General features: G+C 42.7%; 2 protein-coding genes across 2 annotated transcripts; one reads left to right on the top strand and one right to left on the bottom strand.

Annotated features, from left to right (window-relative positions):
- Positions 1 to 177: 177 nt before the first annotated feature.
- kctd10 (potassium channel tetramerization domain containing 10) lies at positions 178 to 3,933 on the bottom strand. Its single transcript, XM_080003857.1, has 7 exons — positions 3,855 to 3,933; positions 2,967 to 3,180; positions 2,697 to 2,866; positions 1,947 to 2,033; positions 1,800 to 1,852; positions 1,492 to 1,687; positions 178 to 1,401 (listed from the first exon to the last, which is right to left on the bottom strand). Exons 1-7 carry the CDS (start codon positions 3,855 to 3,857, stop codon positions 1,183 to 1,185), a joined length of 942 nt encoding a protein of 313 aa, XP_079859983.1. The 5' UTR covers positions 3,858 to 3,933; the 3' UTR covers positions 178 to 1,182.
- Positions 3,934 to 4,834: 901 nt separating this feature from the next.
- On the top strand, positions 4,835 to 14,734 carry ube3b (ubiquitin protein ligase E3B). Its single transcript, XM_080003842.1, has 27 exons — positions 4,835 to 5,010; positions 5,435 to 5,603; positions 5,779 to 5,896; positions 6,067 to 6,126; positions 6,216 to 6,320; positions 6,420 to 6,516; positions 6,627 to 6,712; positions 6,840 to 6,922; positions 7,077 to 7,182; positions 7,287 to 7,407; positions 7,522 to 7,699; positions 7,794 to 7,960; positions 8,356 to 8,523; positions 8,796 to 8,967; positions 9,066 to 9,184; positions 9,304 to 9,418; positions 9,541 to 9,640; positions 9,740 to 9,859; positions 9,954 to 10,130; positions 10,218 to 10,328; positions 10,452 to 10,589; positions 10,702 to 10,767; positions 10,873 to 10,931; positions 11,045 to 11,227; positions 11,501 to 11,612; positions 11,747 to 11,839; positions 12,368 to 14,734. The coding sequence occupies exons 2-27, from the start codon at positions 5,443 to 5,445 to the stop codon at positions 12,557 to 12,559; spliced, it is 3,207 nt and encodes a 1,068-aa protein (XP_079859968.1). The 5' UTR covers positions 4,835 to 5,010; positions 5,435 to 5,442; the 3' UTR covers positions 12,560 to 14,734.
- Positions 14,735 to 15,150: the final 416 nt, after the last annotated feature.

Below are 15,150 nucleotides of genomic sequence, written 5' to 3'. Positions count from 1 at the left end.
TGCGCATAAAGGGTATGTGTTTAGCGAATCTGATAAAAAGGATGAACTGGAATTGGACGGTCAGCAGATGCAACAAGTCTCAAATCCAACTAGTTCCATAATGTCGATTTCATACCAATAAAGCCATATTTATCAGACTTCAGTGTGTATGGGTAGCAAAAATTAAAACACAGAACGTAAATGTAGAAATTTATTTGTGATAAAGTATAAATATATGTAAAACATACATATGTTCACATCTGTACAACAGAACGATAAGTACTGTGATTGTAAATAGACATAAACCTATTGTGTGCAAACAGTACATTCGTTGATGAATGCCATGAAGGACAGGTCTAATTTCACTCCCTGTTTAAAAGCTTGTACAAGACAGGGTTCTCTTCCTCCCAGCACAGGCTCTGGTTACACACATTCATTTCAACCTCAGCATCCATCACTCAATCAACCCAGTACATTTAACACCTCAGGTCAGAGGTCAAGTTCCTTCCTTTGTAAATGTGCCCCTTTGTACACCAAATTAACAGCAATTTGGAATCAAAAAATTATTTTACGGAGGCATTTGTTTGAAACATGAAATCCGAGTGTTTAAAAACAAACAAAAAAACAAAACAATAAAAGTAATTTTATTTGATCAATTTTCCATTGCTAGAGGCCTCGGTAGAGCTGTATCTCGCAATGTTAGAATAAGACAGTGCCACCAAGAGGCCACATCTCGTACAGCAGTTGAGATCAAACAGACCCCCCCTCAGAAACACTTATGGGATGCAGATATTAAGACATCAATTTGTAGCTGCTGACATTTTATAATTTATTTTAGAGTTGTAATGTTTTAAGGACCACGAAGAGAATCATGACGCTCACGGCTCCTTTGTACATATAGTGGAAACTATGGTCACTTGCTTTGCCAAATCCAAGAATGTTCAATAGCCTATGTTCATGGGCGATTGGGCTGGGGAGCAAGAATCCGACATCGCTAGTGTACGTAAAACAACACAGAATAAAAGTTGACAAGCGACAGCACACTTAAAAAAAAAAGAAAAGAAAAACATTACACACTTCACCACTACAAACCGTTTAAAATAACCCTTTCCCCTTCTGGAGAGAGCTGTTAGAATGAGTGGAAGTGGAGGAGAGGGGCTGGGTGTTGTAAGGCACAAAGCGTGGTCCAGACGCTGGGTCGGGTCACTGATGGTGGTGCGTGCGGTCGTCCGGCCGCTTGATGTGAATCCGTCGAACGCGCTCGATTCGGTCCCGCTCATCGTCCTCGTCCAGGTGATGGGAGCGTCCGGCGGCGCCCCCTGTGGCCTCCAGCAGCGCGTTGTCCGGCCCCCGCCCGTCCTGCGACTCGTACAGCAGGATGTTCAGGGTCTCCTCATAGATCCGAGCCTCTGGGAACTCCACCTGGAGGAGCCGGGAGAAGGAGGTTCAGAGTTGAAATGAGTCTTCAACTGGAACATTTTATGGTCTCTTACGACTGGAACAATATTTTACCTTTGTCTGTTTTTTCTCCGTGGCATAAACAATGGAGGTGCAGCACACCTCAGCGATCTTGCGGCCTTGGCCGTAGAATGACCAACAGCAGATCTCATCCCCGATCACATCTTTGATGAAGAGGACGCGGCCGTTGAAGCGCAGGGAGAGCTTGTCAAACAGCTCAATGTTCTTCAACATGTTGTCATCGGAATTGCTGCAACCAGACGTGACGGTAGTTACAGAACGCTCGCTCGCTACCACATGAACGTTGGATTTTAAGTCCAAGTTGGATCTGTACAGTGTAGATGAGCTACAGTGCGCCTCACCTGGTGTAGGAATACTTGTTGTTGCTCCTGTTGTACAGGAGTTTGACGGTGGGCTGTGGAAGCAGGAGATTGAGAAACCTTTTTTGAAACCTGCGAGGTGTGACGTTCAATGATGATTATAAGCAGACAGTACGAATAAATCGGTACCTTATTAGAGGTTGCAATGAGCCGCTGCTCCTCCTTAGGCGACATCACCAAAGGCACTTTACAAGACGGTTCGTAAGTGTCTTTGTTCTAAACGGTGGAAGGATCATTTTGTTTCATAAATCAACAAAGGGGGTGAATATGAGCAGGATCAAACAAGTCAAAGAAAAGGTTCTCGCACCCTGCAAATGGGGGCTGGAGATCATAAATTAAATTCTTTCATGATACCGACTGAACCGCACACATTAGCACATTTCAATACCAAAGCAGTTAATCTCCTCAGTTTGGTGGCTAAAAATAATCTGCAGCACTCACATTCTGACAGTGAGAAAACATGTTTTTTCCGTTGTTTAATTGATATAACAATGACCATCGTTTTAGCCAGGTACTACACATTAATACTCTGTAAATCAGACCTCAATATGTGTGTCACATGTAATGTTTTTTTATTTGAGATATTTTTCCAAGGCGAGGCACGGATGTTATGTTTTAAAGCAGTGTGTGCTTTTTAACTTAGAATTTAGTGTATAAAAAAATGAAATTGGTATGGGCGAGTAGAAGTGGAAATATTTTTTGAGGCCACACCAATACGTACTGCAGAGCTACTACATGTCTAGGTATTGAATATGTATGCATCTCGCCTAGGACCACATACAAATGTTGCCCAAACTGTGAAAGTATAAATGCCAGATTCCATATGTAAAATGAGATGGACATAATATTAAGAAGGCCAAGACAGCCCTTTAACTTTACCTGCAAAGCAGCTGTACACTCATCAGCCAAGCCTTGTACCAGGTAATACTTTGCCTCAGCTAACAATTCCTCAGTCTCACGGCGGCTGTCTGGGAGGGGAACAGCTCCATCTCGAAGGTAGTTCAGGATGGTTCCAAAGTGTTTCCCGCAACGATCAATCAAAATCCAGCCTACGGACAGGATGAATAGAGTGCATATTATTGAAAGCTCTGTGGCTGATCAATACAAATATGCACATCTTGGGTAAAAAATGTTCCATTACAAACCCACCTTCACTGTCTGTCAGCACCTCCATCCTGCCGCTGAACATGGCCTTGAGCATAGTGTCCTGTTTGGTCAATGTCTGCATGGTGGTGTAGTACAGGGCCCCACCCACGTTTAACTTGACATACTTTGAACTGGGGCTGGAGCCTTTAAAGGAAGTGGTCCTGGTTGTAGCTGCCGGCCCTGCCGAGCTCACAACGCTGTCACCTGACATCTCTTCCTGCGAGCGGACAAAGAACAGCTCCATCAGTGCCACTACAATGAATGTCTCTTATAGACCGAAACCCATTAACACCCTCACCAGAGAATGATGTGATTTTGATATCTTACTGATATATGTATATTTGGCTTTTGAGGAAGATAATGTGTTTAAATCAGATTGCACAGAAGATATATACAGTATATGTACAGATTTTTTTCAAATATATATATATATATATATATATGAATGCAAATTTCCACAATGCCCAATTTTTGACAGTGTGAATTATTGATACGAAGGGTTATGGTTAATTTTAAGGTTTATTGTATTATGCAATATTTTTCTGGCTTATAGTTCATTTCAGTTTTATTTTGTGCCATTTTTCCTATGTTAGCATTGTTTTTTGTTTGTTTTTAGGTTTGTCGCATATTGCCGTCTTTTTTTATTGCAATTACTGCTGCAACACCGCAATTTCCCTCCGGGGATGAATGAACTATATATCTATCTAACGTGTGATCACACAGCGAAACTTAAGCTAGTCTGTTAGCCTTAGCCATTTGTCTCAGATAATAAGCGGAGGAAGCAAAAGTAATAGAAATAAGTCGAAATATAGACCACCGCAACTACTTATCTATACACAATGCTACTAACGTGTAACTATTTGGTTAATGACATTATTCTGGGATATTTACCATAGAACCCGCAACAGACTTCGGAAGTTTAGCTTGCTAACCTTAGCCAGCTAACACCCACTTCCTGCCTGGTCGAACTGCGCACTTAGATGCCAAACCAATGACACGAGACTCTTGAACGATTTGTTCGTAGCGAACGACTCTTTTAAATGACTCGGGGGGGGGGGGGGGGGGGGGTGGGCTTAGTGTCACTCCGGCACAACAAGCGAGGGAGTCGAGAAGAAAACAACCACTGAGGACTAAATTAAGTCCAGGTCAAAATAAAGAAAATAAAATAAATAATAATAATAAAAAAAAAAAGTCATAATTCTGACAGGAGAATTTATGTTTTTTTGTGTGTGTTTTTTTTTTTTTTTTTTTTTTTTTACATGGAAGGTTTTCTGAGGTCCCCCGTTTGCATTCTTCCGCCTCAGTACATAATTGGGACGGAGTTGAAGCTTTTCTTTCCTCTCGTTCGTTGCCCCCCCCCCCTTCACCCCCCTCTCCAAATGAACCAAGAGTCGGAAAATCGAACGAATCTTTTTTTTTTCCACTGACTCACTCGTCACGAACCGAATCTGAAAAAGAATCGAACCTTTCATCAGTAAGGAGTAACACCCATTGAAAGCCCCTTCATTGGAAATGTTCCGCATGACACCGTAGAGAATGAAATATAGATTATTTGAATGGTAATATTATTGTTTACGCTAAAGGTTACTACGCATTTTTTTTAAAGCCGGGGTTAAGTGGTGGAGCACGCTCGGTTTACATTTATAAAAAAAAAAAAAAAAAAAAAATGCTACCCGGAATCTTTTGATGCGACACCGGGGATTAATGGCTGCAGTCAATGGATGGAGCTCTGTTATTGTTTACAATTTAACACGGTGCGCCGGCGGCTTTAATGGGGCTGTCATCGACAAAGGAGTCGCCCTCGTCCGTTTTAAAATGACGCGTCGCTGAACTAGTTCGACGACACCGTAATTCTCGAGGCGTTTCGGGTATTTACTTGCGGCGAACTAGCTCTCCGTGCTAACTCACGTAGCGCCCATTTCCCCAGCGATGATCAGCTGATCGGTGTTTTTCGGGATCTGAAGGGCATCCAGATGATCGCAGCGCTATAGCGAACAACATCCGATGAGCCCCAAGGCCCAGACGTCATAATTGGGAAATATTAAAGGTAAATCAACCTCTACGATCGCCTGTATAGGATCCATTGTGACCCATAGTTCACGATTTGCCTTTCAAGCAGATGTGTTATGATCTCAAAATTACACAGAGATATTTATTAAAGTGTTGAAACTTTTGCTGCGAGCATGAGGGCGATCATTTCATTATTAAGGTGACTACTTAACTGGGAAAAATGTCAAATTTCTCATGGTGCGAATTGTTGATACGGATGTTTATTTCAAGTTCTTCAGTTATTGTATATTGCCGATTTCTCAAATTTTAGTAAGTTTTTAGATGTATTGCTTATTGCCAATTTTCTATTGTTGTTACTTCATTATTATTGCCTATAGTTTTGATGTAAGCTGCCGTAACACAGCAATCCCTTTATCTATGTACCTAAAGTGATTCCGTTTGGATTGTCATAAATTCCGCAGGTTGCACCATGTTCAGTGCAACTCAGAGTTCCAGGTCCGAGTTCCTGGACAAAGCCAGACAGGCCAGGGAGGAACGCAAGGGACATAAGGAGAAGGATAGAGCAGCCACCCAGATCCAAGCCCTAATCCGGAGATTCCTCTGTCGCTGCAGACTCCAGAAGCAATTAAGGTTTGCTCTACCGGTCAAAGTTTCTGAAGGCTGTGTTTGAAAGAGGCATTCTCAAGAGGAAATGCTCCTTACCATACCTCACACTTGAGTTAGAAGTTCAAATAATTAGTGAGAATTGTTATTTTATTAATTTTATTTATAATTTTTTTTACGTTGGCTCATTGTTTCTCACCAGGAAAGAGGTTGATGGCTATTTCCAAGCCTCGGAAGCTGGGACATCAAAAATAAATGCACTCTCTCTTTTTAAAATCGCCCGCAAACTATTATTCATTTATCGCCCAGAGGATAAGTTGGTGAGTAATTAATGATACAGTATAAACTATTTATTCATAACAAAGACTTTGCAAGGTGTCAAGGACGTCTCCTATCCAAAGCTATTAACATTTACAGAAGTTTTAGACATGGTGTCTTAACTTGGTTACATTGCCTGAGTCGTTTTAATCCAAATGTCCACACTACACAGCGCTTCGAGAAGCTTTGTCATGCTATACTTGTCAGCATGGATGTTGAAAATGAACCAAAAGTAAGTATTCCTAAATTAATCTGTTTACACACAAAAAAAACATTTTGATTAGTGACTTACAGCATCAGTGACTTTTTGTCTTTTATCAGGTTTGGTATGTGTCCGTGGCTATTTACAAAAACTTCACCATTCCCTGGATCAAACAGATTAAAGATATTTTGTGGGTCTCCTGTCAGATTCTGAAAACCCTAAAGGTAAAAACGGAGGGGAAATATTTGTAATACTTACTTACTAATACTTAATACTTAATCCACATTGGTGTCAACTTTTTTTTTCTTACCTGTATTTGGCAGCCGGACATACTTCAGGATAACAAATTGGTAACGCTGTACCTCACCATGCTCGTGACCTTCACAGACACTTCAACATGGAGGATAGTCAGAGGGAAAGGTCAGTCCGTAGCCATGTTGTGATTGTCAATTTGTATGTTTTGCAATCACATGCAATGCATTTTGATAAAAAAACAAAAAAAAACAAAAAAACCCTTGTTTTTTTTATAGGGGAGGGCCTCAGACCTGCTTTGACTAGGATTTGTGAAAATATCATGGGCTATCTCAATCTGAAGGGATTCTATTCTGTGCTACAGGTACTGTTGTATGGATCGTGCTATCTTTAATTTCAACATATTAACACATTTTTCAAATGTCTTTTTTCAGTACATGCTTGTAAAATTTATTTTGCAAAATTGGGACATTCTTCTTTCTCCTGTATAGATCCTGCTTACAAATGGCCTGGCTCGCTCCACACCCTCCCTCTCCAAGGGCACTCTTACAGCAATATTCACATTGTCATTGAGGTAAGACATGAGCTGGACTAGTTATGTCTAATTTAGCTGTAATTACTCAGCTCTTTTAAATTCCTGTAGTTGAGGAGAGGTGTTTGCCTTTTTATTGATGTGTTCTTGTTTGAGTGACTGTTGCTACTCTAACTATGCCCATATCTTTTTCCAGACCGGTCATCGCTGCTTACTTCTCTGATAACCTGCTCAGATCATTTCTCATTCATATTATGTCAGTTCCAGCGGTCATAACTCACCTCAGTGTGCTCACTCCAGAGGTAAATACTTGTGATTAGATCAGATGTTGGTATATAAAATCATTTCAAATGTTGGATATACAGTGTACATGGTTACCTTTGAAATACTTGCTTTGTTTTGCTAGTGCATGGTCTCCATCCAGACTCATGACATGCTTCGGAAGTTCATCTTGTTTCTCAGCCGGGAAGAACAGTGTCTGGACATCTGTGTGTGTCTGGAGGGAAGCCACACACTCTGCTTGCTGGGTAGGATTTTTCGTGAGCTTCGTCAAATAATTAAACTGGGCCTGTATCAACGTGTATGGTGAATTGGACTGCTTTGTCTGTTTCTAGTTGTTCAACATTTTTGTTCTGTTGCAGGTAACCTGATTCAGCTAGGATACCTAAATGAGAAAGTTTTAGAAGAAGAGGCCAACCATTTTGTGAAGGACCTGACGGACATGCTGTCTTACTGCCAGAGATATGTGTCACAAAAGAAATCCAACCTCACCCACTGGCACCCCGTGTTGGGCTGGTTCTCCCAAACTGTGGACTACGGGTCAGTAAGAGGGCTTATCTTATTTGGACGGATTCTAAAACGGGCTGACCTTGACGTCGTCTCTGATCGGGTTCTTTCTCCTTCCGCTCCAAAGTCTCAACGAGTCGATGCCCCTAGTCACCAAGCAGCTGCAGTATCTGTGGGGTGTTTCTGTCATCCGGACGCTCTTCAGCGACGTCCTCTCCAAAAAGCTGGAGAGTCAGGAACCGACCCCTCCTCCGCAGCTGCCGAGTACATCACAAAACAATCTGCCGGTTAAGAGTACGTTCCGTTCGGATTTGTGACGTTTTCTCATCCCAGTAAATCATGTCACTCGCACTGAAGGAAACTGCACCAATTTAGCCGTCTGTTTATTTAAAAAACATAGACGGGTATCACATCCATCCCCGATGCAAAGCAGCTGGCGTGTTTGTTTTTTCACAGTCTGCCAGCACAGTATAGTTAAGACTGTGGATGGATCGTGATGTTTTTACAATTGGCATGAGTCAAAGTCCTGTACAATATTCCATTGAAAGATAGGGTCAATATTTGTATTAATTATTTAAAAAAATGGTTTCCATCCTTGCATCCGGCCTCTCACTGTGCTTCAATGCGGACACATCTTTCCGTCTGTCCAACCTGTATCTCATCTGCGGTCGTGGCTGCGTTTCCCACAGGCCTCTTCAAAAGGGCGTTTCAGAAGTCGGCCTCCGTACGGAACATCCTGAAGCCGGTCGGGGGGAAGCGTGTGGACTCTGCCGAGGTGCAGAAGGTGTGCAGCATCTGTGTGCTCTACCAGGCGGCCCTCTCCACGCTCACGCAGATACGGCTGCAGATACTCACCGGTGAGTGCCGCGGTGTTTATATTTATATTTTGATATACAGTATATGATGTGCTGTTGGTGCTGCTCCTGAGTGGCCGCCCGTTGCAGCAGCTCCCCACTCCCAACCCCCGCGCTATATCATTTTAATTCCCTCAGCTCCTGAATCTCCCTCTGGGGATGAATAAAGTGTTATCTTATCTAAAAAGTTATCTTATAAGTTATCTCACAAGTGGTATCTTGTCTTATCTTATCTTGCCACGTCATTTCTCTGCACTACCCTTCCCTTTCTCTAGGTCTGACCCATCTTGACGACTTGCTGCCCAAGCTTTGGGCCTTCATCTGCGAGCTGGGCCCTCAAGGAGGCCTGAAGCTGTTCATGGAGTGTCTGAACAACGACACAGACGAGTCCAAGCAGCTCCTGGCGATGCTCATACTCTTCTGCGACTGCTCGCGGCTTCTCATCACGTAACCCCTGGGATTTCTGAGTGGAAACAAGATTTGCATCGCATGTGGCCCGGGCGGCGGCAGCTCATGTAAAGGCTTTTTTCTCCCATCTGTTACAGAATTCTGGATGACATTGAGGTCTATGAAGAACAGACGTCTTTCAAGATAGAAGAACTCCTCACCATCTCCTCGTTTTTGAACATATTTGTGTATAAGATGATATGGGATGGCATCCTTGGTAAGGGGATTTAAAAAAAAAAAAAAAAAAAAAGTTTTTTTTACTGCGTCTCTTACACCTGATAAGATAACCTAGACGTGTGTCTTTTATTAATCTCGTTGTTTGGTCTCACAAACCAGAAAATGCCAACGGGGAGAAACTCGAGCTGTTCCACAGTGTTCATGGCTGGCTGATGGTGCTGTACGAACGGGACTGCAGGCGGAAATTCACACCCGATGAACACTGGCTGCGCAAGTGAGCCCCTTCATTACCCAAAAATATCGTCTCGTCCTTGAAGCAAACATAACTAACGACCAAGGGGAAAAAAAACAAAAACAAAAAAAATGTAAATGTCATTTTGATGTGATTGCATCCAGGGACCTAAAACCAAGCGTACTGTTCCAAGAGCTGGAGAAAGGGAAGAAAAGAGCTCAGCTTCTGCTGCAGTACATCCCTCACGTCATCCCGCACAAAAACGTACGTGAATGCGCGGCAGCATTTCGATATTTGTCGTTTCATTTGGCTGTGATGCCACTTTTATAAGTCGTCTCACGTCTGATTCCTGCCCCACTCTAGAGGGTGCTGTTGTTCCGAAACATTGTCACCAAGGAGAAAGAAAATCTAGGGTTGGTGGAGACGAGCTCTGCCTCTCCCCACGTCACCCACATCACCATCCGCCGCTCGCGGATGCTCGAGGTATGGAGCCGAGTGATCACGTGGATTAAAAAAAAAACAAAAAAAACAAACTCATAGTCACCGCAAACTAGTAACTATAACTCCCCTCTTCCAGGACGGGTACGACCAGCTTCGCCGCCTGCCGGTGAACTCCATCAAAGGTGTAATTCGGGTGAAGTTCGTGAACGACCTGGGGGTGGACGAGGCCGGCATTGACCAGGACGGAGTCTTCAAGGAGTTTCTGGAGGAAATCATCAAGAAGGTCTTCAACCCCGCACTCAACCTCTTTAAGGTACCGTGTCACACTGATGGGTTTTTTTTGCCGCCGACTTTGACCGCACCGGCTTCAAGGACCGCCTTGACCCTCTTTGCCCCATAGACTACGAGCGGAAACGAACGGCTCTATCCTTCGCCGACATCCTACATCCACGAGAACCATCTGCAGCTCTTTGAGTTTGTGGGCAAGATGCTTGGCAAAGCGATGTATGAGGTATTTTGGAGGTCTTTAAGAACACGTAACATACATAATATTATACGTAATAATTCAGTGGACACGTTTCAATTTCTTCTTTTTTTTTTTTTCTTTTTTCCTGTTCTCTTGCTATGAACTCAGGGTATCGTTGTGGATGTCCCCTTTGCCTCCTTTTTCCTGAGCCAAGTCTTGGATCACCACCACAGCACTTTCTACAGCTCCATCGATGAGCTTCCCTCATTGGACTCTGAGTTTTACAAGAACCTCACCTCCATCAAGGTCGGCAATAATGATCACTCTCAAATAAATCTTAGGGGCTGCAAACCTTTTCTCCTTTAAGTCGACATGACTCGTTTTTAATTGAAATGACCTGTGTTCTTGTTTTTTTCAGCGTTACGATGGAGATGTCGGTGATCTTGGACTGACGTTATCCTACGACGAGGACGTCATGGGGCAGGTAGTGGAGAAGATCATCCGCGGATATGATATGACATGACATACCTGTATATCATGCGAGAGATGTCTCTGTGGTTCTAAATTTAAATTTCCTTTTCCTCCCCAGCTTGTTTGTCATGAGTTGATACCTGGGGGGAAAACCATGCCGGTCATCAATGAGAACAAGTGCGTGAACCACTTGGTGATCACATGCTTCAGCAAACACTGACGACCGCTTTGTATTGTGGCACAGTGGTAATCTTCCCCCCTACCCTCCCCTAATCTTTTTTGTCCTGCAGGATCAGCTACATCCATCTCATGGCTCATTTTCGGATGCACACTCAGATTAAGGAGCAGACGGGGGCGTTCATCCGGGGCTTTCGCAGCATCATCAATCCAGAATGGCTGCACATGTTCTCCACTCCGGAGGTTCAGCGTCTGGTCTCAGGGGACAATGCTGAGATCGATCTAGACGACCTCAAGTACGAGAGCGCGCTAAAAGCCCATCAAGCCGCTGTCATGTCTCTAATTCACCTCTGACAGTTTACTTCCTGTTTACTACATTCCTTTACTATTTTACTTGTACACGAACAGTAGTTAGTTAATGAAAGAAGATCTTGATTTAGGTTGCTTGAACTTTACTTAAATAAATATCACTTAGAACCTTCTTAAAAACTGAGAATTTTTACTTTTTTTATTATATATGGAGATGGGGTGTTTAAGGTCACAAGAGTACTGCCTCCTCTTTCTCCTAGGAAGCACACTGTGTATTATGGGGGTTTCCACAGTAGTCACCGGGTCATCATCTGGCTGTGGGACATCCTGTCCAGCGACTTCAATGCTGACGAGAGGGCGATGTTCCTCAAGGTAGGCTTGTGTCACGGGCTTGTAACTGCCATATCTTCCGGTTCACCTTGTGAACCTGCTGTGAATGCAGTTGAATCCGGGACATTTATATAATGCAGTTGCTTTTTCTGTGTTTGCTTTTTTTTTTTGCTCAGTTTGTCACCAGCTGCTCGAGGCCGCCTCTTCTAGGTTTTGCCTACCTCAAACCACCTTTCTCCATCCGCTGTGTGGAGGTCTCAGACGATCAGGTACAAAACCAAGAAATCACAAAATTATTCAAAATACATTTACAGTAGGTGTTTATTATGACAAGTTCAAGGCATCATTGCCTTAACAAAACATACATTTCTGTATTTCCTTATGGATTCCTATCTATATCTTGATATTAGAGATTGCATAAGCTGGCAATTACTGGTATTAGGCTGGTAGAAATGAATGGAATCTGACCTTTAATTTTTTAACTCTGTTGGACATTTGCGCTGGGAAAATATAGTGTAGTCTAATTATGGTTGGACCAGCCTGTGAAGTCTTGATCCAAGAATTTTCTGACATTTATCCTGTCTGGGCCAAGCGCCCAAGTGGGCCAGCAGGGCAAAGGTTCAATGCAAAATCAGCTCAAAACTGAAAAGACTGAAAGATGACGATTATGTTCTTTTTTGTTTCGTTTTTTGCCCAAAAGATTTCACAAAATTCGCCCACATTAGTCGCCAAAAAGAGAATATTTGTGTGAATTTTGCCATATATTTATATCCTGTGTGCTGCTGTGCTGTGTTTAGGACACAGGAGACACGCTCGGCAGTGTCCTAAGGGGCTTCTTCACGATCCGAAAGAAGGAGCCCGGTGGTCGACTCCCCACTTCCTCCACCTGCTTCAACCTGCTCAAACTCCCCAACTACAGTAAGAAGAGCATCCTGCGCGACAAGCTGCGCTACGCCATCAGTATGAACACCGGCTTTGAGCTCTCCTAACCAGCCCGTGTCTGGACGGAAGGTGCCCATCAAGGGGCTGACGTGCTCACATGGACTAAGCACCACTGAAATAAAGGGCAATTGTTAAGGACACACACAGTCCCTTCTCCCTGCTTGTTCAAACCAGACTTTCCCCCCCACTCTTCTTCAGCCTGGTGGCATGGTCTAGCCAAAGTAACGGCTGCCATTAAGTGAAAACAATTTAAGAGCGTCAACCATCCTTTTATTTTAAGGAAATGCTGTTTTTGTGGCCCAGTTATATTCTTCAGCATCTTCCTTCCCAATTTTTAATGCATATATTCAATTTGATGAAATGCTGAACTATGGCCAGATCTTTTTTTTTTTTTTTTTTTTCTCTCAGGCTTAAAAGAATAGAAATTTTCAGATCCAACACTCCCTTGTCAAAGTGAATTGGAAAAACTATACCAATGCAATGCAAGCCGTACGACACATGATTGATTCACGTGGGAATTACCAGGGGACACGTTAATGACACACATCCCAGCTTGGACACCTTAGTCTAAGGGGGTTCCAGCTGGTCTTAGGCGAGTCGTACAAAGTATTGCCGAACATGATGCACCTTTTTATAAAAAGAAGACAAATCAATGCCACATGTTCAACTTCTGTGAAGGATTCAAAAAAAAAAAAAAAAAAAGTGTTCCCGATTTGATTGCAGCTCGTCCCTTATACATTAAGGCAGTAAATGCTGTTGACCTCATTCCATTTCTCAACTTAAGACACGACAGTCACCTTTTCAAAGTGGCGTTGACCCTGTGGACTACTCTTCTCTCTCTCTGAGACACATCTGAACACTTACAGCCTCAGATCTGGCGACGCAGCGATTTTATTTGTTGATGCGACAATTCTTTGATATGCTGTTGTTTTAGACAAAGAAGACCCGACTCTTAACGCCCTTTCTTTTGGAGAATGGAACCGGCTTGACATGTCTACGAAAAAAAAAAAAAAAAAAAAGGAAGAGCAGGGGCAATCACGTCTTTGTACTAATTCTCACAATCCTTTTTAATAATGCTGAGTGCCTCATGTATGTTCCCCCCTTGCTAAAAGTCAGATTGTCTGTCTTTCGAGTGAAACCAATAACCAAGTCTCTTGGAATGAAGCCATACGCACAGGGCAGGACACTTCTGCTGCTCTCTGCTCCTACTAAGAAGAGAAAAGCCGGAGGAAACCCAACCACTGTCCTACCACTACGGCGACCGAGGAGGGATATTTTCCAACGCTCTCCTATCCAAGTGGACTTTCTAAGCCATGTTGAAAAGACTTTGAGGAGAAAACCTCAACATGATGTCATGGCCTGGTCCATTAACTGTACCTGACAGCTTGTTTTGATGTCCCCCCCCCCCCCCCTTCTATAGAAATCTTGCACATTAATCCCGCTGTTTGTTGCATTTTGATAAAGGGAGATTATAGTGAATGTTGTAGACAGTCAAAAAAATGCATTAAACAGGGTTAGCAATTTAACAATTTGTTTTTCTAGTCAAATTCAACGAGGGGTTGTTCATTTGAAAAGATAAAAATGCTTTGGAGATAAATATATACACACACACACACACAGTATATATAAGCCACACTTAAATTCTATATTATGAAAACCTTTGACTAATGGCTATTATTTTTTATTTTCAGGGTCTAGAAATCTACTAATGCCTGCAGTCGACTTAACCGGGCTTTGAAGCCGTCCACTATGTAAAAAAAATAGCACCAGGAAGGAAAAAATCTTGATTTATTAACTTAAGGTTTTTACAGATGAGTGATCATTTTGAGAAGACCACTGCTGTATTTGCTCCTATTGTCTAAACGAGGAGTTCTAACACCACAGATATGGATGGGAAACCTCCAAAGCATTGCTTGTCTTGAACGATGAGGTCAGTCATTTCGCTTCAAATGATGTCAACAAACTGAACGGTGGATATTACAGCAGACTGTCAAAGCTCATTTCCATTCAAAGCCCATTTACAAGTCATCGATAAAAAAAAGAGCTAGAACATTTGCGGGACATCCCAATAAAGTCTGTGTCCTCCTTTTTAAGTGTCTTTGAAAGTGGCTGCACTAATAAGGAATAAAGTTTTGAAAGGGCGACTCCAATGTAAACGTTCTCCCATGTGTAAAGTAGTCTTGAATACATTAAAACATGTATTCCATTATAATATAAATCATTTACCTAACAACACGCTGAGTCTTTGTCGCCTTATTCCTTCATCCATTTTGAAATGCTGACTGATTCTCTGAACTTGTTGATCAGGTTAACACCCTTCACCTGCTGAGCCTCGTGGTTCTGGATCTGAGCTGGAACACCACATTGCTCCCTTCATCATCATCATTATTATTATTATTATTATTATTATTATTATATGGATCAGTGACTGATGACTATCCACGGTGTGTTGTCTTAGACATTCTATGCTTTTGACTTCTTCGTGATGTCATGTGTCTTTTCTCCATCCAGGTTTGTGTGTGTGTGTGTGTGTGTGTGTGTGTGTGTGTGTGTATGTGTGTGTGTGTGTGTGTGTGTGTGTGTTTTCCCCCCCCGCCGGATAATTGAGGATTAATGAAGCAACGCGCGCCTGGATCGC

This window comes from Zeus faber (assembly GCF_960531495.2).
Source record: "Zeus faber genome assembly, chromosome: 7".
NCBI lineage: Eukaryota > Metazoa > Chordata > Actinopteri > Zeiformes > Zeidae > Zeus > Zeus faber.
The sequence above is the reverse complement of the archived record's forward strand: the minus strand, read 5'-3'. Positions and strand labels throughout refer to the sequence as shown.